This window comes from Martes martes, assembly GCF_963455335.1.
Source record: "Martes martes genome assembly, chromosome: 5".
NCBI classification, from domain to species: Eukaryota; Metazoa; Chordata; class Mammalia; order Carnivora; family Mustelidae; genus Martes; species Martes martes.
This window is the reverse complement of record NC_137892.1, coordinates 124,898,802-124,925,371: the sequence shown is the minus strand read 5'-3', so window position 1 is coordinate 124,925,371 and position 26,570 is coordinate 124,898,802. Positions and strand designations below refer to the sequence as shown.

General features: G+C 44.7%; 1 protein-coding gene across 1 annotated transcript in view; it reads left to right on the top strand.

Moving 5' to 3' along the window:
- ARHGEF37 (Rho guanine nucleotide exchange factor 37) overlaps nt 1-26,570 on the top strand; it is a gene marked incomplete at its 3' end in the record, with an annotated part of 47,569 nt that overhangs the window by 2,427 nt on the left and 18,572 nt on the right. The window contains exons 2-4 of the mRNA XM_080804809.1: nt 12,575-12,771; nt 13,963-14,086; nt 22,142-22,289. Of these exons, the coding sequence (XP_080660935.1) occupies nt 12,586-12,771; nt 13,963-14,086; nt 22,142-22,289 (458 nt within the window). The 5' untranslated portion in view covers nt 12,575-12,585. The remainder of the gene's footprint in view (nt 1-12,574; nt 12,772-13,962; nt 14,087-22,141; nt 22,290-26,570) is intronic.

Below are 26,570 nucleotides of genomic sequence, written 5' to 3'. Positions count from 1 at the left end.
ATTGATTGAGCCATCCAGGCGCCCCAGGCTTAAGAGTTTTAAAATCTGCAGATCCAAAATTGTGAGGACAGGGCCTGGGCAGGCCTACTTGCCTATAAAAAGAACTGCTCTTACAAAAAAAAAATACTGTGTTGTTTCCCTTCTGTGCCATTTTAGGCCTCGCAAATAGAGTCAGGGAAATATGGCTTAGGGCAAATAGCTGCTATTTAATTTGGGTTGAGACACAAATTACCTGTCTGGTGGGTTACATGCCTCTCCAGGTGTTTATAAAGGAGAGTTCTTCCTCAGAAACAGAGAATGTGTGTGATGTCTCTTGCCCCCTGTCTGCCTCCCCTCGAGCCAGTCATTTCTCAACCCAGAGAAGTCCTTTTTCTGCAAGTTCAATGACTTTGGCAAGTTCCTTCCCTTCCTGGCTCTGTGGCCTGATTTTGTTTCACAGTAGCTCTGTTAGAAAGTTGTGGGGTTTTTTGTTTGTTTTTTTAAAGTAGGCTCCACACCAATGGGGAGCCCAGGACGGGCTTGAACTCACGACCCTGAGATCAGATCTGAGCTAAGATCAAGAGTCAGTCACTTAACGGACTGAGCCACCCGGGTGTCCCTGTTTTGTTTTTTTAAAGTAAGCTCTACATCGTGGGGCTTGAACTCAGGACCCCAAGATTAAGAGTTGCATGCTCTACCAACTGAGCCAGCCAGATACTCCTAGAAAGTTTTCCCTAATTTGGCCTTTAGATTCTAAACATTTGGTGCTCATAGGATGGCATAGAGCAAACATACTCTCTTAGGCCAAGGCTCTTCCTTATTTGAACGTGGCCTGTGGATCTCTTTCATGTTTCTACCTCCAGACTCACTGCCTTCATTCTTTCAACATTTCTGTAGTAGGTTGAGATTAAAAGCAGAATTTTCCTAAGAAGTGATCTACAGACTACTTGCATCAGAGTCACCTAGGGGCTAGGGCGCCTGGGCGGCTCTGTCGATTAAGCCTCTGCCTTCGGCTCAGGTCATGATCCCAAGGTCCTGGGATCAAATTCCGAATCAGGCTCCCTGCTCAGTGAGGAGTCTGCTTCTCCCTTTGCCTCTGCTGATCCCCCTGCTTGTGTGTGTGTGCGCTCTCTCTCTCTCTCTCAAATAAATAAATAAATAAAATCTTAAAAAGAAATCACCTAGGGGCTTGTGGAAATGCCCCATCCCTGACCACCTGAATCAGAATCTTCAAGCGTGCGGACAAGAATTTACACATCTGACAAGGGCTCCTGGTGATTCTTATGCACCTTTGGTTATCTGTTTGGGTGTTGGGGGTGTGGATTGGTAGTGGGGGATTATTTACTCCTTATAAATTCTGTATTTGTCTAAATTATGTAATGAGTGAGAGCCTCTTTTGTAAATTGAAGAAAACCATGATGTCCAGGGAAAACGTGAGTAGCAAGTAAGCGCTTGAGAAAATGCTCAAGATAATTCATCATTAGGGAAATGCACATCAAAACCACATTGAGATGTCACTTCCTACCTATGAAGGTGGCTAAAATTAAAAAGACTGACTGTAGCAAGCTTGATAAGGATGTGGAGGAACTAGAACTTGTATGCACTATTGGTGCGAATGTAAAATGGTACAACCACTCTTTTAAAGTTTGACATCTATCTTGTGATCCAGACACCTATCATGTGATCCAGACACATCCCTAGGTCTGGCGTTATTGAATGAGAGAAACAGAGAACAGCCAATTGTTTGTCCAGTGCATGGGTAAACAAACCGTGCTATGTCCCTACAGTTAAATATGCTCAGCATTAAAAAGTAATGAACTGGGGCTCCTGGGTGGCTCAGTGGGTTAAAGCCTCTGCCTTCGGCTCAGGTCATGATCCCGGGGTCCTGGGATCGAGCCCTGCATCGGGCTCTCTGCTCAGCAGGGAGCCTGCTTCCTCCTCTCTCTCTGCCTGCTTCTCTGCCTACTTGTGATCTCTGTCCGTCAAATGAATAAATAAAATCTTTAAAAAAAAAAAAAGTAATGAACTGCTGACACACAGATAGATCTCAAAATAATCTTGCTGAAAAGAAAAAGAAGCCAGACCAAAAAGGGTACAGATGCTACAATTCTACTTATATAAAATCCAAGGGGAGTTGCTCTCTCCCCCCGATCTTAAACATTTTGGTGGCTCTCAAGAATTGTATATGATTATATTAGTCAACCTCCACTTGTTACAGTGTCATTGGCAATTTGATCTGCCAGTGTTTCTCCATTTCATTCATCCATTCAGTTAATCGAGTACCTACCATGTGCCTGATCTAGAGTAGACACTGGGTAATGTGTTGGTGAATAAAATAGACATGATCCATAGGGACGTCTGGTGGCTCAGTGGGTTAAGCATCTGCCATTGGCTCAGGTTGTGATCCTAGGATCCTGGGATTGAGACCCGCATTGGGCTCCCTGCTCAGTGGGGAGCCTGCTTCTGCCTCTGCCTCTGCCTGCTGCTCCCCCTGCTTGTGCTCATGCTCTCTCTCTGACAAATAAGTAAAATCTTAAAAAAAAAAAAATAGACATGATCCCTTTCCTTGTGGAGTTTACCCTTTATTGAATGAACCAGTAAAACAAATAGGATAAGAAAAATAGTTATTGGGGGAAAGGAGTGCTTCTTTGGAAGGGGGATGGGAATCAGAGAAAACTTCTTTGGGTTTCAAGCACGAAGTAAAGCAGTCAGTTTCTTTCTTTCTTTCTTTCTTTTTTTTTTTTTTTAAGATTTTTATTTATTTGACAGGGAGAGACACAGCGAGAGAGGGAACGCAAGCAGGGGGAGTAGGAGAGGGAGAAGCAGGCTTCGCTGAGCAGGGAGCCCGAGGTATGGCTTGATCCCAGGATGCTGGGACAATGACCTGTGCCTCACTCCCCTCTGGTACTGTGAATCTAATCAGGATGCCATTATACTTGTCCAGGAGAAAGGTGGTAGAGGTTTAGACTCAGGTGGTCTTAGAGATGGAAAGCATTAAAGGAACTGATGGATATCCTTAAACTGGACAGATCACAGAGGTTGAAATTGATCAATGTTCTTTGAATTATGTAGTTTTTTTGTTTTTTTTTTTTTTTAAAGGGGGGGGTTTCAAGAGCAGGAGGAGGGAGAAGCAGACTCCCAGCCAAGCAGGGAGCCCAATGCAGGGCTCCATCCCAGGACACTGGGTTCATGACCCAATCCAAAGGCAGACTCTTAACTGATGGAGCCACCCAGGCGTCCCTAGTTTTATCAGTTTTTAGTTCATATTACTCTACTATGGTCCCCTCCACCCCCATCCCCCCAGCTCTCAGCCTCCATCACCCATGTCTTGCTCCTTAGAGAGACTGCTTAGAAAGACATCAGCACCTTGCCGGGCTGGTTACACTAGCATATAGCATTCCTTTGATCCACTGGCCTAGTTGCCTTTCAGTAAGAGAATGAGGATAGTCTGCAATTACCTGTTTTTCTGTTTTGTTTTGTTTTGTTTTTTTTTAATCTATCCTGGCTCCCAGTGTTCTCTGTTTCCCTTTATAAAGGCTGCGGGACCATCTCTTTTACTCAAGTGGCAGATCCCCGAATGGCTAAGGCTAAAGAGGGTGGGGAAAGAAAATATATTAGCTCCTAAGAAAATCCAAAGGCAGGGATGCCTGGGTGGCTCAGTCGGTTAAGCATCTGACTCTTGATTTTGGCTCAAGTCATGGTCTCAGGGTGGTGAGATTGAGCCCCGTGTTAGAATTAGCTCAAGAGTCTCTCTCTCCCTCTCCCCCAAATCTAATTAAAACAAACAAACAAACAAAACACCTAAAGGCAGTCAGTCTCCATCATGGCTAGACTGAGTCATGGCATCAGGGCTCAGTTTCATGGTCCCTCAATCCTTAGCTCCATTTCTTGGTGTTTGCTGCATTCTGAGTCAGGCTCTGGTGTGTCATTCCTATTACTTATTATTATCATCATGATCAGCTGTTCTCACCTTCGGCTTGAATATGATCAGCCAAGTGTCCTTAGATAATGTCTTGACCCATTGGATCCATGGTAGTGCTATCCTTTACAGTGAAACAACAATAGTAACGAAGCAACTGTTAAAATTTTTGTGAGCTTACCTTGTACCACGTACTCTGTTAGACACTTTACATGGATTATCTTTTTTTTTAAGTATTTATTTATTTATTTGACAGACAAAGATCACAAGTAGGCAGAGAAGCAGGCAGAGAGAGAGGAGGAAGCAGGCTCCCTGCTGAGAGGAGAGCCCGATGCGGGCCTCGATCCCAGGACTCTGGGATCATGACCTGAGTCAAAGGCAGAGGCTTTAACCCACTGAGCCACCCAGGCGCCCCTACATAGATTATCTTATGAAATTTTATAATCACCCTGTAAAGGAGGTTAATAATTATCCCAGGAAAGCCAGCTGACTGATTGCTGAATCAGAATTTGAAATTGGGTTTTCTGGCTCTAGAGTGTGGACTCCAAGCCTTTACAGTGCCTCTTGAAGTCCCTCTTAAGAACTAAGAAGAGGAGAGCAAAGCCATCAAATAGTGTGCCTGTATCTTACTTTTTCTGAACATCAATCTTAAAATATACACGGCAATCGTAGTAGGGGCAGAACTTTGGAAGTTATTCTCATAATTTTGTCAATCTCTGATCCTTATGGGTTGTTAGAGTTTTGGGAGCTCTTCGTACAGGACCTCTCTCCTTGACAATTCAGTATGTCTATATAAACCAGGAATGTCGGGCGGGACCCCAGTGTGGCCACTCTTCTTTCTATAAGCATTTCCTCCCTTTGTTTTTCTTTTCTTTCTCTCTCTCTTTTTTTAAAGATTTGTTTACTTTTATATGAGGTGGGGGGCAGAGGGAGAGGGAAGGAAGAGAACCCCAAGCAGACTACCTGCTGAGCACGGAGCCTGACAAGGGGCTTGATCCCACGGCCCTGAGATCATGATCTGAGCCAAAATCAAGGGCCAGACACTTAATGGACTGTGCCATCCAGTACCCGTAGTTAAGACCCGTAGTCTTAACTGAGGTGGTGGTTACACAAATCTAACATGTGATAAAATGGCATAAAAACAATCATTCACGAATAGTAGACTGATGCCAATTTCCTGGTTTTGATATTGTGCTATATTTAAATAATAGGTAACCATCAGAGGACCCTAGTGAAAGGTGCACAGAAAATCTGGTACTATCCTTGCTACTTCCTGTTGAATGAGTCTGTAAGTCTTATACCTGTCTGTAAGTATTTCAAAATAAAAAGTTAAAAAGAAAAAATTACATAGCTTAACTTATCCACTATCTTTGCAGCTGTGTATGGACAAGCACCGCCCAAAAGCCTGGGAGAGCAGACTGGGTGTCCCTGTTCCATTTCCTGGTCTGGGTCTATAAGGAGGCTTATCTCAGAGAATAAGCTTGGGAAACATGGCTTTCCTCGTAGTCCAGTCATGCTCAGTCCTGGGATCTCTTTCATGTCCCATGATAGGCAATTTTTAAAAAAAGATTTTATTTATTTATTTGTCAGAGAGTGAGCACAAGCAGGGGGAGCAGCAGGCAGAGGCAGAAGTAGGCTCCCCGCTGAGCAGGGAGCTCAATGCAGGGCTTGATCCCAAGACGCTGGGGTCATGAACTGAGCCGAAGGCAGACACCTAACCAACTGAGCCACCCAGAAGTCCCCATGATAGGCAATTTAGAACTAAAATCAGTTTAGCCCTCTGCTCTCTCTCTCAAATAAATAAATAAATATCTTAAAAAAAAAAAAAAGACACAGAATTATTCCATGACCACAAAGCTCTCCCTGGTGTTCTTTCTTTATGGTCACACCCACCTGCCCTTCACCCTCATCCCTAGCCAGGTGACCACTAATCTGTTCCCTGTCTCTATAATTTTGTACGTGACATAAATGGAATCACACATGACCTTTTAAGATTAGGTTTTTTTTTCAGGCCGTGTAATACTCTCAAACGCCATTCAGGCTATTACAATTTATTCATAGTTTCTGGGTATTCAGTTGTAATGGATCTACTTTTTCTTTCTTTTAAAGCATTCACCTCTTCTTAATTATTTTTTAAGTAGGCTCCACACCTAACATGGGGCTCGAACACATGACCCTGAGATTAAGAGTAACATGCTCTACCGACTAAACCAGCCGAGTGTCCCTAAAGCGTTCACCTGTTAAACTCACCTATTAAAACAACACTTTGATTGTTTCCAGTTTGGCAGTTACAAATAAAACTTCTGCAAGCATTTGTGAACATGTTTTTGTGTGGACGTAAGTTTTCTTTCTCTGGAATAGATGCCCCAAGCTGTGATTGCTACTAAGTGTAGGTTTCTTTTTTAAAGAAACTGGCAAGCTGTTTCCTGCAATGGCTGTACCACTTTGCATTCCCACCAGTGATGTCTGGGCGATCCATTTTCTCCCGCACCCTTGCCAGCAGTTAATACTATGTAATATTTTTCTGATTAATGGCTTTATCGAGCTATAATTCATCTCATATACTTCACCCACTGAAAGTGTACAAATCAGTGGTTTTTAGTATATTCACTGAGTTGTGCAAGCATCACTACAATAAATTTAGAACATTTTCGTCACCCCCAAGAGAAACCCTATGCCCAGTAGCCACCACACGCCATACCCTATCCCGTTAGCCTGGGAAACCGATGATCTACTTTTCTATAGATTTTCCTGTTCTGGATATTTCATATAAGTCAAATCATAAGATATGTGGTCCTTTGTGACTGACTGCTTTGACCTAGCATAATGTTTTCAAGATTCATCAGTGTTAGAGCACATATCCATAGGACTTCATTCCTTTTCATTACCAAATAATGTATAATATTTTTAAAGAAGTAAAAGTATGTTTCTTTCCATTATACAGACCATAAACTAAGAGATGGCAAAATGCTGTTACAGGGAGGTTTTGCCAGGCCAGCTTGGAGGTCCAGCTTGCAGTTAACCTAAGTGCAAATTAATGCTATTTTAAATATTTAGCAGTTCTCTGTAGAATGTGCTTTTTGTTTATTTAGCAACTGTTCTGAGTAGTGGAACCTGAGTAGCTCTCCTGAAAGCCTGTTGGGTTCTATCTAGAGAACCTATGCACAGGGGGGGTGAGTGTCAGCGACTCAGGCCAGGGACAGGTCAGCAGGCCACGGGCAGTGTTCAAGAGCTGGAACAGAGCTGTGCATCAGACAGATGGATTCCGGGATCTTTCTAGGCCCTTTGCTCTCCCCATTCAGTTTACAGATCATCTGATCCACAGGTCAGCGCTTATGGCCCAGGACAGAAACTTCTGCTGCTACTAGTCCCTCCCAAAGGATATTTACATATGCAAGTATCATCAGTATTGTGAGGAATAGGGAAGGACACCAGAAGAATGGGTGCTCCCCTGTCTCTGAGTGTGTAGGGTCTGGGCAGGAGGCTGAGGCCTGGTTCTGAATAACCCTAAATAGCCAAGTACAAGTTTGAACGGGCTGTGTGCCACTTTAAATATTAGGAAATATTTTACCCATCCAGAAAAGAACAAAGAACAGTGAAACAAATACCATGTTCTTAGCACCTCACTTTATTTAATTTTAACATTTTTTCCCTCTGTGCTTCATTATTTTTAAGCAAATAGAACTTCTCCTACTTCAGCAATAAAAAGGAAGGAACTACTGATACATGCAACAATTTATAGGAATCTCCAGGACATTATGCTGATTGAATAAAGTCAGTCCCCAGAGGTGACACACTGTAATGATTCCGCTCACATACATTCTTGAAATGACCAGATGATAGAGGTGAAGAACAGATTCCTGATGGCCAGGGGTTAAGGATGGTATGGAGCTGGAGGGAAGTGAGTGAAAAGGGAACATGAGGGATCCTTGTGATAGAAATGAGCTGCATCTTGCTTGTATCAGTGCCAGTATCCTGGCTGTGAGATTGTGTTAAGAGTTTTGCAAAATGTTATCATTGAGGAAATTGGGTAAAGGGTACATGGAACCAGTTTATTATTTATTATAACTGCATATGAATCTCTATCTCAAAATTAGAAGTGTAGCTCAAAACAAGATAGTTTCAGATCCCATTAAGTCTCTTTTGATATGCCCTCAATTCCATTTCTCTGCTTCCCTTTCCAGAGGTTGCTACCATCCTGGATTTACTGTTGAGGGGCGCCTGGGTGGCTCAGTGGGTTAAAGCCTCTGCCTTCGGCTCAGGTCATGATCCTAGAGTCCTGGGATCGAGCCTGCATCAGGCTCTCTGCTCCACGGGAAGCCTGCTTCCTCCTCTCTCTCTCTGCCTGCCTCTCTGCCTACTTGTGATCTCTGTCTGTCAAATAAATAAATAAAATCTGAATTTTCTGTTGATCATATTCACAAAATTTTTAATACATATGTATGATATATATTATATTATATATTATAATACATATTTTTATTTACAGTGTTGGTGAGGCTACCCATTAGGATATATGAATTTGTAGTTTGTTCATTTTCACTGTTGTTGAGAATTCCATGGTATGGATATATTGCAAGTTATTAACCCATTCTCCTGTTGATGGACATCTAGGTTGTTTCTAATTTCCTATCATTATCAGCAGTGCTGCAGTGAACATTCTTGTCTCCATTCCTTGTGTATAGGAGGAGAAGTTTCTTTTTTTCCTTTTTTTTTAAATGAGTTTATTTATTTAATTTGACAGAGAGATCGAAAGAGAGCACAAGCAGAGTGGCAGGCAGGGAAGAAAGAGAAGCAGGCTCACTGCTGAGCAAGGAGCCAGATGTGGGGGCTTTATCCCCGGACGCTGGAATCATGACCTGAGCGGAGCCTTCCGCTTAACAGACTGAGCCACCCAGGCGCCCCCAAGTGGACAAGTTTCTTAAAGACAGGTTATCTCCAAGAGTAGAACTGGCCTGATGGTGCAAGCATTTTTAACTTTTCTAGTTATAGCCACATTGCTCTTTGGAGTGGTTGCAACAATTTACATTACCATACCGGTACATGAGACTTCCCGGTCATCTACAGTCTCACCAACATTTTTATATTTTTCTAGTCTGATGGGAATGAAATGTTATCTCACTGTGATTTTTTTTTTAAGATTTTATTTATCTATTTGATAGAGATAGAGAAAGAGAGAGAGATCACAAGTAGGCAGAGAGGCAGGCAGAGAGAGAGAGCGGGAAGCAGGCTCCCTGCTGAGCAGAGAGCCTGATGCAGGGCTCTATCCCAGGACCCTGAGATCATGACCTGAGCCGAAGGCAGAGGCTTAACCCACTGAGCCACCCAGGCGCCCCTTATTTTTATTTTTAAAGATATATTTATTTGAGGGAGAGAGAGAGTGCATGAGCACAGGGGCAGAGAGAGGGGGAGTCTCAATAGTCCTCACACTGAGCTTGGAGCCTGACGCAGGGCTTGATCCTACGATCCTAAGGTCATGACCGGAGCCAAAACCAAGAGTCCACCCTTACCCCACTGAACCACTGAGGTGCCCCTATTGTGGTTTTACTTAATCACATTTGCCTAGTTATTAGTGAACCAAGCATCTTTTAATTTGTGTATTAGCCATTTAAACTTCTTCCTTTGTCAGTTACCTGTTCATACCTGTAACAGTCAGAGTTTAGTTGGCGAGAACACAGGTCATTCTGTTTTAACTCGAGTTGGAGCCTCAGCTAACTGCACCATGCAGGTGTCCCTCCATGTCTCTAAATAGCATAGCAGGTACTGTCGATTGAGCTTTTGGTTTATGTATTGTTCTTTGACTTTCTACCATGGAAGATTTAGTTGTTTTTTTACTCCCTCTCCACCACACATACACACTCCTCCCACGACCACATACTCCCAGTAGAGTTATACATCATATTGTTTAGGTCACTTGCATTATAGTGTGTATAAATTGCATTTATAACTGAACCAGGCAGTAATGTACAATTACTTTTATTTTTCCTGCACAACTTTTTAAATTTTTTTCATTTTATTTACTTATTTTTAAAGATTTTATTTATTTGAGAGAGAGAGTGAGTAAGTGAGAGAGAGCGTAGGAGAGTAGAAGGTCAGAGGGAGAAGAAGACTCCCTGCGGAGCTGGGAGCCCGATGCGGGACTCGATCCCAGGACTCCAGGATCATGACTTGAGCTGAAGGCAGTCTCTTAACCGACTGAGCCACCCAGGTGCCCCAGCACAACTTTTTTTTTTTTTGCTTTTAATTTTTTATTGTAAAATATGACAAACAGAAAAGTGAAGCTGAGTGAATTTTCACAAAACAAACCCCCATATAACCACCACCCGGGTCAAATAACGACCACCACCCTGGAAGCCCCCTCATGTCTTCTCCTATTATCAGTCTTCTTACCCCTTCCACAAGGGTAACTACTCCGGCACAACTTTTTTTAACAATTGTTTTGTTTGTTCGATGGTTTATCTCTTAGTTTTGTATGTATGATCTGTGTGATTATCCCTAAAGATGTACTGTATTCTTTATCGATTCAGTGAATCTATTCTCAGGACGTTCTAGCACCTTCTGAAATACCATAGACTGTTTGCCATCTGCCTGTAGCCAGGGGTCAGTCCTAGGATTTTCCTTCCCCATCTGGGGATTTCCTTGGCCCTTCTCACAGTACCTATGTCTTCCTCTTTCCTGTTTCTTTATTTTGGTGGAGGATATTTATTCTCCCATAGTTTTCTGAGAAGAGGAACATACAAGGATAAATTCTCTAGGCTTGCAAGGTTCTGCAGTTTCTCCTCATTGGATCTAGATATGGATTTTTAAAATACTTATCCTGTTAGAGACTTGTACTTCCTGGATCTAAGAATTTATATATTTTTTTAATAAATTCTGGAAAATTCTTACTCTTATCTCTTTGAATATTGCCTCTCCTTACTCTCTTTATTCTTGCCTTCTAGAATTCAGATTGATACATGAACCTTCTTATTTCAATATCCAGATTCCTTAAGCTCTCTTTCATGTTTTCCATGCTTTTCTCTCTCTTTAGCAGTCTGGATGATTTCTTCAGATCTCTGTGCCCTTTTGGTATTTCTCTTTTCTAGATGTCTATTTAATCTGCCTATTCAGTGTTTAATTTTGAAGGCTTAATGTTTAATTTCTGTAAGTTCTGTTTGGTGCTTTAAAAAATCAAAATTGCCCAGGTCTTTATTTTTTTATATTATGGGGTTCCCCCCCCCTTGCTTATTTTACAGTTTTTACCTGATACTTTGACCCTCTGGTGTTCTTGGGGTCTACTCCTGCTCATTACTGTGGAGATCTTGTAATTTTGGATTGCAAACTCATCTTCAGGACAGGGTTCACAGGTGGAGACATTTTATTTCTATGAGCACTCAGAGTATTCGTCCAGAACTGTTTTTGTCAGTTTCTCAGCTTTGGGTTACTTGGGCCACATGTGTAGTATCAATTTGAACCTAAAGCCCAGTGAGGGCAGGCCTGTTTTTATGAATTTTCAGAGGGGACTTTTTGTCTTCGTGTAGGACCCAAGCCAAGAGGACTTTATCTTCTATGTGAGTGAGGGACATTTTTTTTTTCGATCCACCATTTCACTGGAGTCTTTGGGTGTCCCAGTTCTGAGAAGAAGCTTGTCTCCTGTTCCTGCCTGAACACCTGTGCCCAAGTCCCTGGTTGCCTGAACTTGGCCATGCCCTTTTCCCTGCCCGTTCTTCTACTTGGGGCCCCAGCCATGTCCAATCAGCTGCTCCTGCTCTGCTTTCCAGTTCTCTCTGTTTGGGGGTCCTGCTATTTCCTTTCCTCTCTTACAAGCCCTGCCGGGCTGTGAGGAGGGAGTTTTATGCCGATCCAGCCTGTCTAGGATGTTTTGTAGCAGGGAGGGGTTTCAGGCCATGTTGTTCACAGTATTGCCATTTGTACCTTTAAGCCTAGAGATAAAGGGGTTGTGGGAGTGTCAGGGAGGGAAGGTCCATCTGGCTGGGAGGTTCAGGAGAGGGAAGGGAAGATGAATGTCCAAGGGTAGAGACATGGGAGGGGGCCCAGCAGGTGCAAAAGCACAGAGGCAGGAAATGACTGTGCAGGCCCGGAGGAAAGCACGTAGCTCTCTTTGGCTGGAGGATGGTCTGTGAAGGGGAAAATGAGCTTGGAGCCGGACCACAGAGCAGCAGGGAGCTGTTCAAACCCCACAGTGCAGAATGCCATGATCACAGCTTTGTTTCAGGAAGTGTAAGCTGGAAGCACCTCCAGGATGCGTGGGTGTGGGCGGCAGCCAGAGGAAGAGGGCTTTAGACTTGGAACAGTGCTCCTGGAGGCTATGGAAGAGCCCATGGGATGGACTGTGGGGCCCGAGGGGGGTAGTGGGGGTAGAGAGGAGGGAACCCCTGAGACAGAGGGTGGGAGAGACTGGGCTGAACCAAATAAAGAAATGTGGGTCAAGAGCTAGGGGAAAAATAGAAGAAAAGCTAGGCAAACACATTATCTGAATCCTGGAAAATGTCAGCAATTACGAGCCTTGTTCAGATTGCTCAGATACTGCCCACAAATGCTAATACACAGTTCATCTTTTGGTGTGCAAGCTAGAGATGTTTTTAGGCCACTTGATGAATAGTTGTCTTTGGATGAGACACAGTATGTTCCAGTAGAGCTCCCAGAAGTAAGTTGGGATGTGTTTGCCTTTCCTAGAACCTGCCGACATGGCTGAACATGGGACTGATGAGCCGTCCTCCAGGACAGGGAGTCCCGACAGAGAAGGCCGGGCCTCTGGGGACAGACTGTCGCTGCATCAGAGGCTGGCTGTCAGGGAGCTCATTGACACTGAGCTCTCCTACCTGCACCTCCTCCGGCTCTGTGCCTCTGACATCAGGAGCCGCCTACAGCAGGTACGGGGGCTGCACACAGCCTCCCTTAACAGGGGCAGACCTGGGTCCTGGCTTCTGAGACCCCACAGCTCTTCCAGGGGCAGGCCTGATGGAGGGGAAGGTGTCGTGGCCGGGAAGTCATCTGGATAGAAGGTGGGGTGCTTCCATTTACTGGGCATGCAGCCTTCAGCCAGGCCTTTCACACATCAGAGCCTCAGTGTATGCATCTGCTAAATGGAGAGAGGAGTAGTCACCCCAGAGAATTAAGTGAGCTAATGCATAAAATAACCCTTTATCAAATTTAGAACAGATTGCTTAAACTGACCTATATTCCAGTCATCTCATTTAGGAGATGGCAACAGGAAGAAGTTATCACGATGGTGGGTTTTACATCTTTTTTTTCCTCTTGATTTCAGAAATAATACAGGCTCTCTTTATAAAATATAAAGTATCCCTTAGCATGTAAGCATCATTAGGGCAATGTACCCCCAGTTCTGGACTCATAAATCAGAGACTTCCAATTAGTGTTTCTTGAATGAATGAAATACTCAAGTGGGAAATGTGGGAAGTGAAAGTTTTCTCATATTTTACTTTCCAGAAATTAGGATCTTTCTCTCTATGCATTAAGTAAACAATTACAGATTGTTACTTACTCCAACAAAAATAAGAGCATACTCTAGAAATCTTTCTGCAGTTAGCTCTTCGTACTTGATTGTGCATCCAGGAGACACACACACACACACACACACACACACACACACACACACAATCTCCTGTATACACCCATGCACATATATAGATGTCCTGCAGTAGAATTGCCAGTTCATAGTAGCTGGAGTTCAGAATAAATGTCAAGGTTATGGTGGTGGGTGCCAAGTATGTCAGAGCTGGAAGGACATCCAGCTTTCCACCCTAATCTGACAGATAGGGAAACTGAGGGAAGAAACATGATGGCTGCCAGCAGATCTAGGAGAAAACCCCAGTTCAGCTTTCATTCCATGCCGAGCCCTCCATCTCTTCCCCACTTCCTGTAGAGTAATGAAACACCTAATTGATAAGGTTTTTCAAAACCTTGCAAACATTCCACTGTGACAATATTCCTAAGAGTAATAGGACCCTGAAGGTGTGAATGTTCTGAACTGATGTCCAAAGTCTGCAAACAGTCCCTCTGCTCAACTCCCAGAGACTCCTATGGCTTTTTGTTCCTTCTAGCTGCCCCCGGGAGATCTGGATGTCCTGTTCTCAAATATCGATGATGTCATTGAGGTGAACAGCAGATTTCTTCATGATCTGCAAGAGACAACATCCAGGGAAGAGGAACAAGTGTACTTAATTGGTAAGCAAAAGACAAGGCAGTTGTTAGCCCTAGATTCCCATGGAATTGTCCTCAGCATGTGGGTATTCCTGAACTGTCTCCAGTTCCAGGGAAATGCAGCTCAATGGGAGTTTCTTTTGGGCATCTCTGAAATACAGCATGACAGAGCTGGTAGGACCCTCAAATAATATCCAGCCCAATCCCATCACTTTACAGAAGGCGAGACTGGGGCCCAGAGACAAGGAGGAACTAATTTGGTCAGTGACCTGGCTGAGCCATTAGTTATTTACTAAGCTTAGTTATATACTGAGTACTTGCCAGTTACTATGCTGTGTGCTGGGGTCACAGCATCAACAAGTGAGTCCAAGTTCCCATTCTTAAGGCTTGACAAGTTAGAGAGGCAGCAGATAAACAGACAAACAAGAGAATTTTAGAAAATAATTTAGAATTTGAAGAAAAGAAACAAATGCAATAACCCTTGGACACAATAGTAGTCCTCTTAGGAAGGGGGTATTTGAACTGAGATCTGAATATTAGGAAGGAGATGGCTATGGGATCTGGAGGGAGAGCAGAAAGAATGGCTGTGCAAAGGCCCTGAGGCAGGGATAAGCCTAGAATGTTTGAAGGACAGAGAGAAAGAAGCCTAGTATTACTCCAGGGAATTTTATGAGGGGAGTATGTTTGGAGATGAGATAGAAGAGGTGGAGAAGGACTGAATCATATAGGGCCTTCTAGGCCATAGTAAGGAGTTTGGATTTTATTCTGAATGTGATGAGAAACTATTAGACGGTTTTGAGCAGGAAAGCGATATGGTCCTATTTATCTTTTTGATGACCTCTTTGGCTGTTGCGGACAGTGGGTGTGAGGGAGTGGCAAGTATGGAAGCATGAGACCAGTGGGGGCCTCACTGTCACCCAGGTGAGAGATGGTGGGAGTGTCCTCACTCTGCAATGGTCAGGAGGACCCTTTGGAGCGTAAAGGAGGTGGGATGAGTGGGGATAAACCTCACACCTGTGTCCCACATTCTCTTCTCATCTGTTGCCCGAGCTCACACCACAGAACCCCAAGGTCAGGGGTTTTGAGTGGAGTCAGGCGGGGAAGGTGAAAGGGTACCAAGTAGAGAAGGGGGGCAGGGAGGGCACCCAGCACAGGGCCCACCCAAGTTCCCTGGCCTTTACATCACCAATCTACCCTTTCTGAGACATGAATGACAATGGAGATTAAAAATAACAAGTACACACATTTTTTAGAAAGCCCATTTTCTGAGTGCTTAGCACTGTTCCGGAGTCATGTATTAACTCATTTCATCCTCACAACAACCTGGAAAGGTAGACGCTGCTACCTCATTTTACAGTTGAGGACACGGAGGCACAGACTGGGGAAGTAACCGTTGAGGTCACGCAGCTAGTGGCAGAGCCAGGATTTGAACTCGGTAGTTGGTCTCCGGAGCCAGTGCTCTCTTAACTGTGGCACTGAGCAGCTTCCATGTAGTAGAGAATGGTAGCAAAGCCTGTGAATGTGTTTATTATTCCCTTGAGAATAGAGTTCCTTATTGAAACAGCAATGCGAATGAGTTACCATTTCCTATAAAAGACAGATGAACACAAAATGAAAGAACAAGATTTTTTTTAAGTAGCTGGGTAGATATTCTCAACATTTACCATTTTATCCTTATTTCTATTACAAATTACCATTTATTTGAGTGGGAATCAGTATAACCTCAGGCTGAGGACACGCTAGAGTCCAGGGACTCAGAATCAGGTTCTCCTGTTGCTGTGGTTTGAGGTTTGATGTGGTTCCTTGTGCGAGGGGCCTTGCTTGCCAGTCTCTGCCTTCCTGGTTGACCTGCAGCGAAGAGTCAGGATGTCACTTTGTTTTCCAAGCACACCTGGTGATCACTCTGCTCCCTGCCTTCCTGGTAGAGCTGCCAGATAAAATACAGGTCCCAATTAAATTTAAACTTCAGATAAACAATGAATAATTTTTTAAAAGATTGTATTTATTTATTTGAGAAAGAGAGAGAGAGAGAATGTGCACAAGCAGGGGGAGGGTCAAGCAGACTCCCCGCTGGGCGCGGAGCCTGATGCAGGGCTCCATCCCAGGACCCTGAGCCAAGGTCAGACACTTAACTGCCTGAGCCACCTGGGCACCCCATCAATGAATAATTTTTTAGTATCAGGATGTCCCATGCAACATTTGGAGCATACTTATACTAAAAATGTGTTCATTATTTAGCTGAAATTTAGTCCTGTATTTTTTCCCCTCTGATTTGGCAGTCCTATTTCCTATTTCCTTTACAGAGTCTACAGAAAATAGAAAACCCCTGCCCCTTGTGGTTAGCCGAAAAAAGGCACAGAGAATCCACATGGCTCTTCTCTTTGGTGCCCTATGTGCTGGGTCAAGACTGCCCTGGCTTCTGCCAGCTCTCTATTCCTGATCTTGCCAGCCCCCACGCCTTCCTGCCTACGGAAAGCCCTTCTCCCAATCCTGCAGCCACAGCATTTTAAAAGATTTTTAGATCTCAGACATAGCGTCTTTAACAGGCTTTTTTCCCCCAGATGACTTAGGTCCCCTGTCCTTTTCGAATGAGTCCATTACAACTCTGACATTCACAGGCGTCTCTGCCCCGGGTTATCTCACCAGAAGGTGCCCTGGTGTAGCTCAGTGCAGTCCAATAGAAATGTAATTCAAGCCACACACGTCATTGAAAATTTTTGAGTAGCTCCATTTGGAAAGTTAAAGAAGGAGATAAAGTTAATTTTAATATATTTGATTTATCCCAGTATGTCCAAACTCATATTTTAACATGTGACCAATATAAAAGTTATTCGTGAGACATTTTGCTTCTTTTTTTGTACTAAGTCTTTGAAATCCAGTGTCTTTTATACCGACAGCACATCGCAGTCAAGTTTCTCCATATTTCTAGTCCCCAAAGGCCACGTGTAGCCGGTGACCTCTGCCTCTGGGCCGTACGGGTCTAATGGTTTGGAGTCTGACGGGCAAGGCTCTGCTGCCCACCAGTTCCTGTGGGTCTCTGAGCCTCAGTTTCTGCCTCTTTGAAATGTGCCAGCCATGACGCTGAGTAATACGGACTAGTTCTTTCATTCTCACAATACTCTGACTAGTTGATCACTATTATTACTGTCTCCATCTTACTAAAGAAAAGCCTGAAGCTCAGAAAAGTTCAGTAATTTCCTCAAGGTCATACAGCTTGGCCAGGCAGAGTCAAGAGCCATAACCCTTGACCATCTTGACTCTCTTTCTTGTCGTTCTGATTCATCCCAGCTATAGGTATACTTTTTTTTTTTTTTTAGAAAGATTTTATTTATTTATGACAGAGAGAGACACAGTGAGAGAGGGAACACAAGCAGGGGAGTGGGAGAGGGAGAAGCAGACTCTCTATTGAGCAGGGAGCCGGATGTGAGGGCTCGATCCCAGGACCCGGGGATCATGACTGGAGCTAAAGGCAGACGCTTACCCACTGAGCCACCCAGACACCCGATAGGTATTCTTTTGATGCTGGGAGTAACTTTTCCACTGGAGTGATTTGTTTACAGTCTGTGGCCATAAGGCAAGACGAAAAGAAGTTAGGTCTTTACTTTTGCATTCCTGGTGTTCCTGCCCCTTTGGATAGCCGTACTTCCTGGGAGTTTGCCTTCCTCTACTGCTGGCCACGCTAAGCTATAGTTCCTTTGCCATCAGTCACATTAGTGCTGACTCGTTCCGGGTTAAGAAGAATGTGGGAACCGCCCTACATTTCAGGGCTGCCCCCAGGCTGTCTCTTAGCTGGGATGGTCTCTGCAGTTGGCTGATCTCCTGGCATGCACATTCTCCCTAGCTACAGTTTTGTGTCCTCTTCTCTCTGTTCTCCCTCCTTCTGGGGGCTTCTCCTGAGGCATTCTCTCTGAGGATCGGCTGGGCCAGAACTGGGAAGAGGACTGGTCCTGTGTGGCTGTCTGGGTGGCTGAAAGCTAGACCACGCCGGGCTAGGCACTCTCCCATGTGTCTGATGGGGTCTGGTCCAGGTCAGAGGCCCAGCCTGTAGCTTCAGCAGGTAGTGGGGTCTGCTGGGCTTCCTGTGGTCCACAGCCCCCGACTCCCGTTCTTGGCTAACACATTTCTCTTCACCCTTACCACTTCCCTGTGGATGGATGACCATAGGCTCTTGTGGATGGGTGAGGTAGTTTTCTAACTGCCATTCCTGTAACCACTTTTGACCCCTAGTATAGTCTCAACATAGTATAGATCTTTTTTTTTTTTTTTAATTAGTAGACTTTTTAGAGTGCTTTTAGGAATACAGACAAAATAAGTAGAACGTACAGGGAACTCTCATATGGTCCCACTCTCCGTAACTCATAGAAGTGGAATCACAGTATTTGTCCTCTCGTGTTTGGCTCTCACTTGGTATATTGTCTTCAAAGTTCTTTTTAAACTTTCTAAATCTTGGGCATCTGGGTGGCTCAGTGGGTTAAGCCTCTGCCTTCAGCTCTGTTCCTGGTCTCAGGGTCCTGGGATCAAGCCCCGTGTTGGGCTCTCTGCTTGGCTGGGAGCCTGCTTCTTCCTCTCTCTGCCTGCCTCTCTGCCTACTTGTGATCTCTCTCTCTCTCTGTCAAATAAATAAATAAAATCTTAAAAAAAACTTTCTAAATCTTAAAATAATTTTAGATTTACAGAAAAGTGGCAAAAATAGTACAGAGGTCCTAAACAACCCTCAAACTAGCTTTTTCTTATTTTAACATCTCAGATATCCATAGTATATTTTTGATACCAGAAATTAGCATTATTGCAAAGCTATTAACTCTACAGACCTTATTCTCATTTTGCCTGCTTTCCTACAGATGTCTTTTTTCTGGCCCAGGATCCAATCTAGGTTACCACAGTTCATTTTATTGACATGTTCTCTTGGCGTTCTTTAGTCTCTCTGTCTTTTGTGACCATACACTTCTGAAGAGTCTGAGCCAGGTTTGTAGTATATCTGTCACTTTGAAGTTTTCAGTTATTAAAATTAAAATGATATTATAGATTGTATAAAAGCTTAGGTATGTATAATCTATATTTTATAAATTATAAAAGTACATATTTATGAACATTTTAGGTATTTATAAAATTAAAATTATTTTTGGGACACCTGGGTGGCTCAGTTGGTTAAGCCACTGCCTTTGGTTCAGGCCATGATCCCAGGGTCCTGGGATTGAGTCCCACATCAGGCTCCTTGCTCAGCAGGGAACCTGCTTCTCTCTCTGCCTCTGCCTGCCACTCTGCCTGCTTGTGCGCTCTCTCTCTCACTCTCTCTCTCTCTCTCTCTGACAAATAAATAAAATCTTTTTAAAAAATTAAAATTATTTTTATTCTTAAATTGACATTATACATTTTTGGCAGTAATATCCTGGCCAATGTCCTGTCCTCCTTAGTGTGTCAGAACAGGGGCACTTGCTGTTCCCATATGTTATTACTTAGAATAATGTTAACTTTGATCACATGGTTAATAGAAGGTAATATCTGTTGTGTTTTTCCACTAGAAATATTATTCCACAATAAGTACTATAAGTAATATATATAATTTCCCCCTTGTTATTAATAAATAGCTTACGGAGAAAAACTTTGATAGTATCCAAATGTCCTATTTCATCTCAAACTTTCACCCATTAGTTGTTGTTTTTTTTAAGATTTTATTTATTTATTTGAGAGGGAGAGAATGAGAGAGAGCATGAGCAGGGGGAGAAGCAGAGGGAGAATTCTGCAGTTCACTGAGCAAGGAGCCCGATGCGGGACTGGACCCCAGGACCCTGGGATCATCACCTGAGCAGAAGGCAGACACTTAACCAACTGAGCCACCCAGGTGCCCCACCCATTAGTTTTAACATCCATCAGTGGTTCTTGCCTGCAAGAACTATTACTGGTGTTCTCGTGGTAATTTCTATTTTGCTTATCCCTTCGACATTTATTAATTGCAATTTTTCTATAAGCAAGAACTGCCCCTTCATGGGCATTCATTTGTTCAGTTATTTATTTATGACAGTATGGCCTCTTGAATGTTTACTTTATTCCGTGAGTCAGAATCCAGTACTATCGTTATTTATTTTCTTGTTCAGATTGTACCAGTGTTGGCCATTGAGAGCTCCTTCCAGTTGGCTCCCTTGTACAAGTGTCCTTGTAGCATGCCTCTGACAATTTTTGGGAACATCCTTATTTTCTGACACCACAAGGTGTTCCAGGCTCATCTTGTGTTTCCCTGCCCTGTCTTTGGAATCAACCATTTCTCCTAGGATCCCTGGTTCCTATTTGGGGAGAATAGTATTTAGACACCAAGCTCTAGGCTGTAGGTGTGCTCATTGCCCCTGGGATGTCAACTAATAGAGCTGGGAAATATATGTATATATACTAATGTATGCATATACACTACATTTCTTTCTATATCTATCTGTCTGTACTTATATATTGAAACCGTGAACTCATACTGATACCTACAATTCCAGTCCATCCAATCCATGCTCACCTCTCATCCCTGCTACCCTATCCCATTCCCTCATTCTTTCCACCCCAATCCATCCACCTGCTGCAGGTAACCAATCTCATAAATTTCTGATTTAAAAATATGGAGTGGGGGGCACCTGGGTGACTCAGTCCGTTAAGCATCTGCCTTCCACTCAGGTCATGATCCCACGGTCCTGGGATCAAGCCCCACGTCCTGACTCCCTGCTCAGCGCAGAGTCTGCTTCCTCTCTTTCTCTGCAGCTGCCCCTGCTTGTGTGCACGCTCTCTCTCTCTCTCAAATAAATCTTTAAAAAATAAATAAAAATAAAAAATAAAAATATTGAATGCTTCATAGATTTGCCTGTTATTCTTGTGTAGGGACCACACTCATCTTCTCCATATTGTTCCAACTTCCGTGTATGCGCTGCTGAAACCGAGCTCTAGAGTGGTCTTTTTAACACAGAAAGCAGATCATCCCTGCTCGAATCCCTGCCTCTATTAGAAAAAAACACAAACACTTTACTCCATCTTACCTACCTACTTGCGGCCCTGTGTGATCTGGCTGCAGCTGCTGGATTATTTTCTCTGCTTTGTGCCCTTGTTTACTCTGCTTCAGCTATTCTTGCCTTTTTGCTTTTGCCCATATGCCCAGTGCTCTCCTGCCTAAGGCTTGAAGCCCTCTGCATTTTCTTTCCGAAAGCCTGGAGTGCTGCTCCCACTCCACGTTCCCAGGGCCCGGGTGCTTCTGGTCTCTGATAAACATGCACGTCCTCCTGGAGGCCTTCCTTATGGAGATCTTCTACTGCTTTCTAACGCTTTGTTATGCTTCTTCGTATCATCGCATTGTGACACGTGTAACGTATTTACTTACTGCCTGTCTTCACCACGGGGACACAGGCTCCATGAGGCAGGGACTTTGTTTTGCTCGCGGGCGCAGAAGGGGGCATGACGTCTAATCCATAGATAAGCAGTTGGTAAATATTGTGGGAGTCAAGTTTGCATCAGATGTTTTTACACGCTGTGTTTGATTTAGTTCTAACAACAACAACAACAAAACACTTGGGGGTGAAGACTCTTATTCCAATCTGTGGGTGAGAAAATGGAGGGTCCAGGAGGTCAAGGGCTCACCCTAGGTCATGCCCCAGGGGAAGGGTTGGCTGGAGAGCTGTTCCTGGTCCTCTCTGACTGCAGAGCCCATGCAGGTGACAACCTGTGCTCTGCTTGAGCGTGTCTTTGTAGAATGGGGGTTTGAAGTTGTCCTTGGCACACACGTGATTGTAAAGGTGTGACACGAGTATGTTCTGGGACCTGTAAAGCACCTCACTAATAATATTACTGCTGTAATGATAGCTGTGCTTTAGTAAGACTCCCTGGATGCCAGCCTGAGCAGCGTTCTGTCACGTAATCCTTACAGCAGCCTTTTGAAAGCAAGATGGAAACTCAGGAAGAAGAGGTAATTTGCCTAAAGTGGCCCAACAGGTCAGGCCTGGCGGTCTCAGTCCCCAGTGGAGGGCTCAGCTCTCTAACTCACCACCTCCGTGTCCCAAGTGAGGGGACAGAGAGAAATGCCTTTAGAGGCCCCTGTTGCTTTTTCACCATCAGGCAACTTATTCCTGGAATTCCAAGAGGAGCTGGAGCGAGTCTACAGGGTCTACTGTGCCAGCTACGACCAGGCCTTGCTGCTAGTGGAGACCTACCGGAAGGAGCCGGAGCTGCAGCGAGAGATCCAGAGCGTCATCGAGGCCGTGGTGTGAGTAGCACGACTAGTGCATGTGCGCTCCTGCTGCCGTTGGCCCTGGGAGCGGGAGCCGTCCGGGTCTCACCCCTCCTCGGTACTGCCCATGCTGCTGTAGGGACACAATCCCCAACTCTCGGTGGCTTCGAGTAACAAAGGTTTATGCCTTCCTGATGCTCCACTGCGGGTCACCTGAGGCTCTTCTCTGGGCCATCCTCGCTTTGGGGCCCACGCTGACAGCAGCCGCTCTCTGGGTTATTGCCAGTAACTGCGGCAAAGGGCAAGGGAGCTCTGGAGGGCCTGATGCTGGTAATTAAGTGCTCCAGGCCAGGGGCGCCTGAGTGGCTCAGTGGGGGGATTAAGTGCTCCAGGCCAGAAATGATATGCATCCCTTTCTCATAATTCATGACCCAGACCTAATCCTGTGGCTTTGTCCACCTGCCAGGAAGCCAGGGTATGCCACCCTGCCTGGGGGTCCAGAGGTGGAAAAGCAGAAACATTTGGTGAACAGCACTCCTGTCTCCCACCGGAAGCACATGGTTCTGTAGGCAGCATGGCATGAGGTGGGTTTGGATCACCCCGGAAGGCCTCTCCACACACAGTTGAAATAGGATCCAAACTGCCCTGGGTGGCCTCACCACCCAGAGCTGGCACCAGTGGGTAGAAGCTCTAGATAGAAGTTTGGAGAGAGCAGGGATTCCTGGGTGGCTCTGTCAGTTAAGTGTCTGCCTTCGGCTCAGGTCATGATCCCACGGTCCTGGGATCGAGTCCCGTATCCGGCTCCCTGCTCAGTGGGGAGTCTGCTCCTCCCTCTGCCTGCTGCTCCCCCTGCCTGTGCTCTCTCTCACTCCCCTTTCTTTCTGACAAATAAATAAATAAAATATTAAAAAAAGAAACATGTAGAAAACAGATACTTTTTAAGTTAAAATTTTGAGTGGAGAACAGTTACATAGTTCAGAAGCTTTTTTTTAAATTAATGCCCCAGAAGCTTTAAAAAATCCAAATTTATGCAACACAAAAAATCCTGTCCTGTCCTGTCCAATTCTGTCCGTTCATCTACCTAAATACTACTCCCAGCCCTAAAGTCATGCTAACCACTTGTGAATTGCTTGTGGATCTTTGTAGAGCTCCTTTATGCATATAGAAGCAAATCAAATATATGCTGTCATTTCACTGCCTTTCTAAAGAAAGTTTGTATTTTCTCCTCTCACCATGTATCGTGGACACCTTCCTATTTCAGTGCACACATGTATGAGCCTTTGAACGGCGTGTTCTTCCACCACATGGCTGTTCCCCAGTTCATTTAACTGGTTTCTATTAATGGACATTAATTTGCTTCTTTTCTTTTGCTATTGCAGATAGCGTTCAGTGATTATTCGTGAGTGTATGTCATTTTACTCAGGTGCATATAGTTCTCTTTTTTTTTTAAAGATCTATTTTAGAGAGTATGTGCATGGGTGGGGGGATGGGTGGAGCAAGAGGGAGAGAGAGGATCTCACGCAGACTCTTCGCTGAGTGCGGAGCTCAATGCAGGGCTTGATCTCAGGACCCTGAAGCTGAGCCAAAACAAAAAATCAGACACAACTAACTGAGCCACCCAGGTTTCCCACAGGTGCAGTTGTTTCTGTAAGGTGAATGTCCAGAGGTGGACTTTCTAGGTCAAAGAAAGCATGTATGGATAATTTTGCTAAGATTGCAAACTTTCCTTCTATAAAGGCTATACTGTGAGCAAGGTGTGGGTGTCTGTTTCCTCATAGCCTCATCAGGGTGTGTCATTAAACTTTAGAGTAATGCCACTGAGAGAGGTGACAAATGGTGTCTCAGTGTAGTTTCATTTTGCATTTACTTCTCATGATTAAAATTGGTCATTTCTTTGTATATTTAAGATCATTTATATTTCCTTGTCTGGGATTGTCCTGCTTCTTTTCTGTTTCAAAAAGGCTTCTACCTTCCCTAGGACAAGCTCCCCAAATGGAGATAGATGAAGGTCATTTTCTGGAAATCAGAATAGTGCAGGAGGATGAGAGGCGGTTGTTATTATCTTACTTAGACATTCCCTTTACACCCAAGAAAAGGACTGTGCAGAGTTAGATCTTTGAAGATGATGTTATCTCCTGTGGAAGCTCCTGCTTCCTCCCCTGCTCCTCTCCCTTGCCTATCCCCCCAACCCCCTGAAGCCTCCTTTTCAATTACCCATGTCCTGGCCCCTCACTAACCCCCGAAAACTATATTCACTTCCCCCTTCGATTCATCCTTTCATGGGTCTTAGAAAGTTAGGTTTTAGGGTGCCTGGGTGGCTCAGTGGGTTAAGCCACTGCCTTTGGCTCGGGTCATGATCTCAGGGTCCTGGGATCGAGCCCCGCATTGGGCTCTTTGCTCAGGGAGAAGCCAGCTTCTCTCTCTCTCTCTCTGCCTGCTTCTCTGTCTACTTGTGATCTTTCTCTGTCAAATAAATAAATAAAATCTTTAAAAAAAAAAAAAAGAAACTTAGGTTTTTGTGAGGGTCACTAAATACATTTCAATAGGAGAGAGACAGATAACAAAAACAAGGGTGGCACATGTGGGGCATAAGGGAGCAGTGGAGACTGTGGCCAACCAGAGCCAACAGACCCCATGTAGAGAGCAGCTGCAGCCCTGTTAACATTCCCTGTGTAACAGAGCACCCAGAACAGAATGGCTTAAGACAGACACGTGTTTGATTCACTCTGCTGCTTGTTAGCAATATGGCTGGGCTCCATAAACAATTCTTCTAGCCCCGCCTGAGCACCTTCACATGCCCATGCTCACCTGCAGGTCAGCATGCTGATCTCAGCTGGGCTCTCTTGTATGTCTGAGACACCGAGCTGACTCAGCTCTGGCTATACAGTCTCCCATCACCTGGCAGGTGGCCCAGGTTTGTTCACATGGTGGTCACAGGGTTGAGACAGGGGGAGAGCGGGAGGGAAGGGAAAAGGGAGGTGGGGGGCAGGGGAGGGTAAGGCCTTAGGAGGTCTTGGCTGGGAATTGGTGTTGTGTGACAGACCAAAGGGGTGGAAAAATTGATACTACTTCTCAAGGGGAAGAGTTTCAGGGTCGTACTCAAAGTGGGTACAACAGCAGCCGCCACAACGAAGGGTGTGCATGCAGGGAGTAGACTAATCACAGCCCTACTTTACAAACCACCCACCTCAGTTGCCATATAGGACTGTGAGTCCACTGTGGCCAGACCCTTCAACTTCTCAAAAGAAGTCAGAAACTATGATAGAACATCTCCCAGGTGCCAAATACTAGCATCGAGCTCAGACAGGTTAGAAGCACCGCCGGGGGGCCCTGGTTGGCTCAGAGGCTGCGGTTTCTTATGCCTCCCACACTCCAGTCTTTCCCAGCCAGACCAGTCCAGGCTTTTCTCATGGGCTCCAGTGCCACGCTGCCCAGTGGTGGATCTGGCTCCACCCCAGCTCACCTTGGCAGAGCCATTTCATGTCTCCGAACCTGGTTTCTTTACATGTGAAGGAGGAGTAATAACTGTACCTCATGGGAGTTTGGACTCACTTGTACCCAAGTGACACTGTAAACCCCAGCTATTACCCTTGTCCCGACCGGGCAGGGTTTGTAGTTCTCTGAAACCACACTGTGGTTCTCAGTGCTAGTGGTTCCAATGCTCCTTTTTTTTTTTTCCTTTTTTAAGGAATTTATTTATTTGAGGGAGAGGGAGAGAGCACAAGCAGGGGGAGCAGCAGAGGGAGAAACAAGCTCCCTGCTGAGTAGGGAACCCAACGCAGGGCTCAATTCCAGGACCCCAGGATCATGACCTGAGCCGAAGACAGACATTTAACCAACTGTGCCCCCCAGGTGCCCCCCACTTTTTTTTAAGAGAGTGAGGTAGAGGTAGGGGAGAGGGGCAGAATGAGAGGGAGAGAGAAAATCCTAAGGAGGTTCCACACCCATCACAGATCCCAACACAGGACTCGATCTCATGACCCAGAGATCATGACCTGAGCCAAAATCAAGGGCCTGACATTCAACCAACTGAGCCACCCAGGTGCCCCTCAATGCTCCTTTTTTGTAAAAACTTTAAATTAATATCCTGACATATATTCTTGAAATAGATCGGCAGGTAGATAGATAGATAGAGAGATACCCTGCCTGTATACATAACTGGAAAGAAAAGATAATGGCTTAAAAGTAATAAAAAGAAGTAAAAGGAAAATAATGTCTAATAAAATAATATGTATTTCAGTTTGGAACTGCCTGGGCACCACTACCCTAGAAATCTAATGAAAGAATCAGATGCTGGCACCTACTTGTAATAAACAA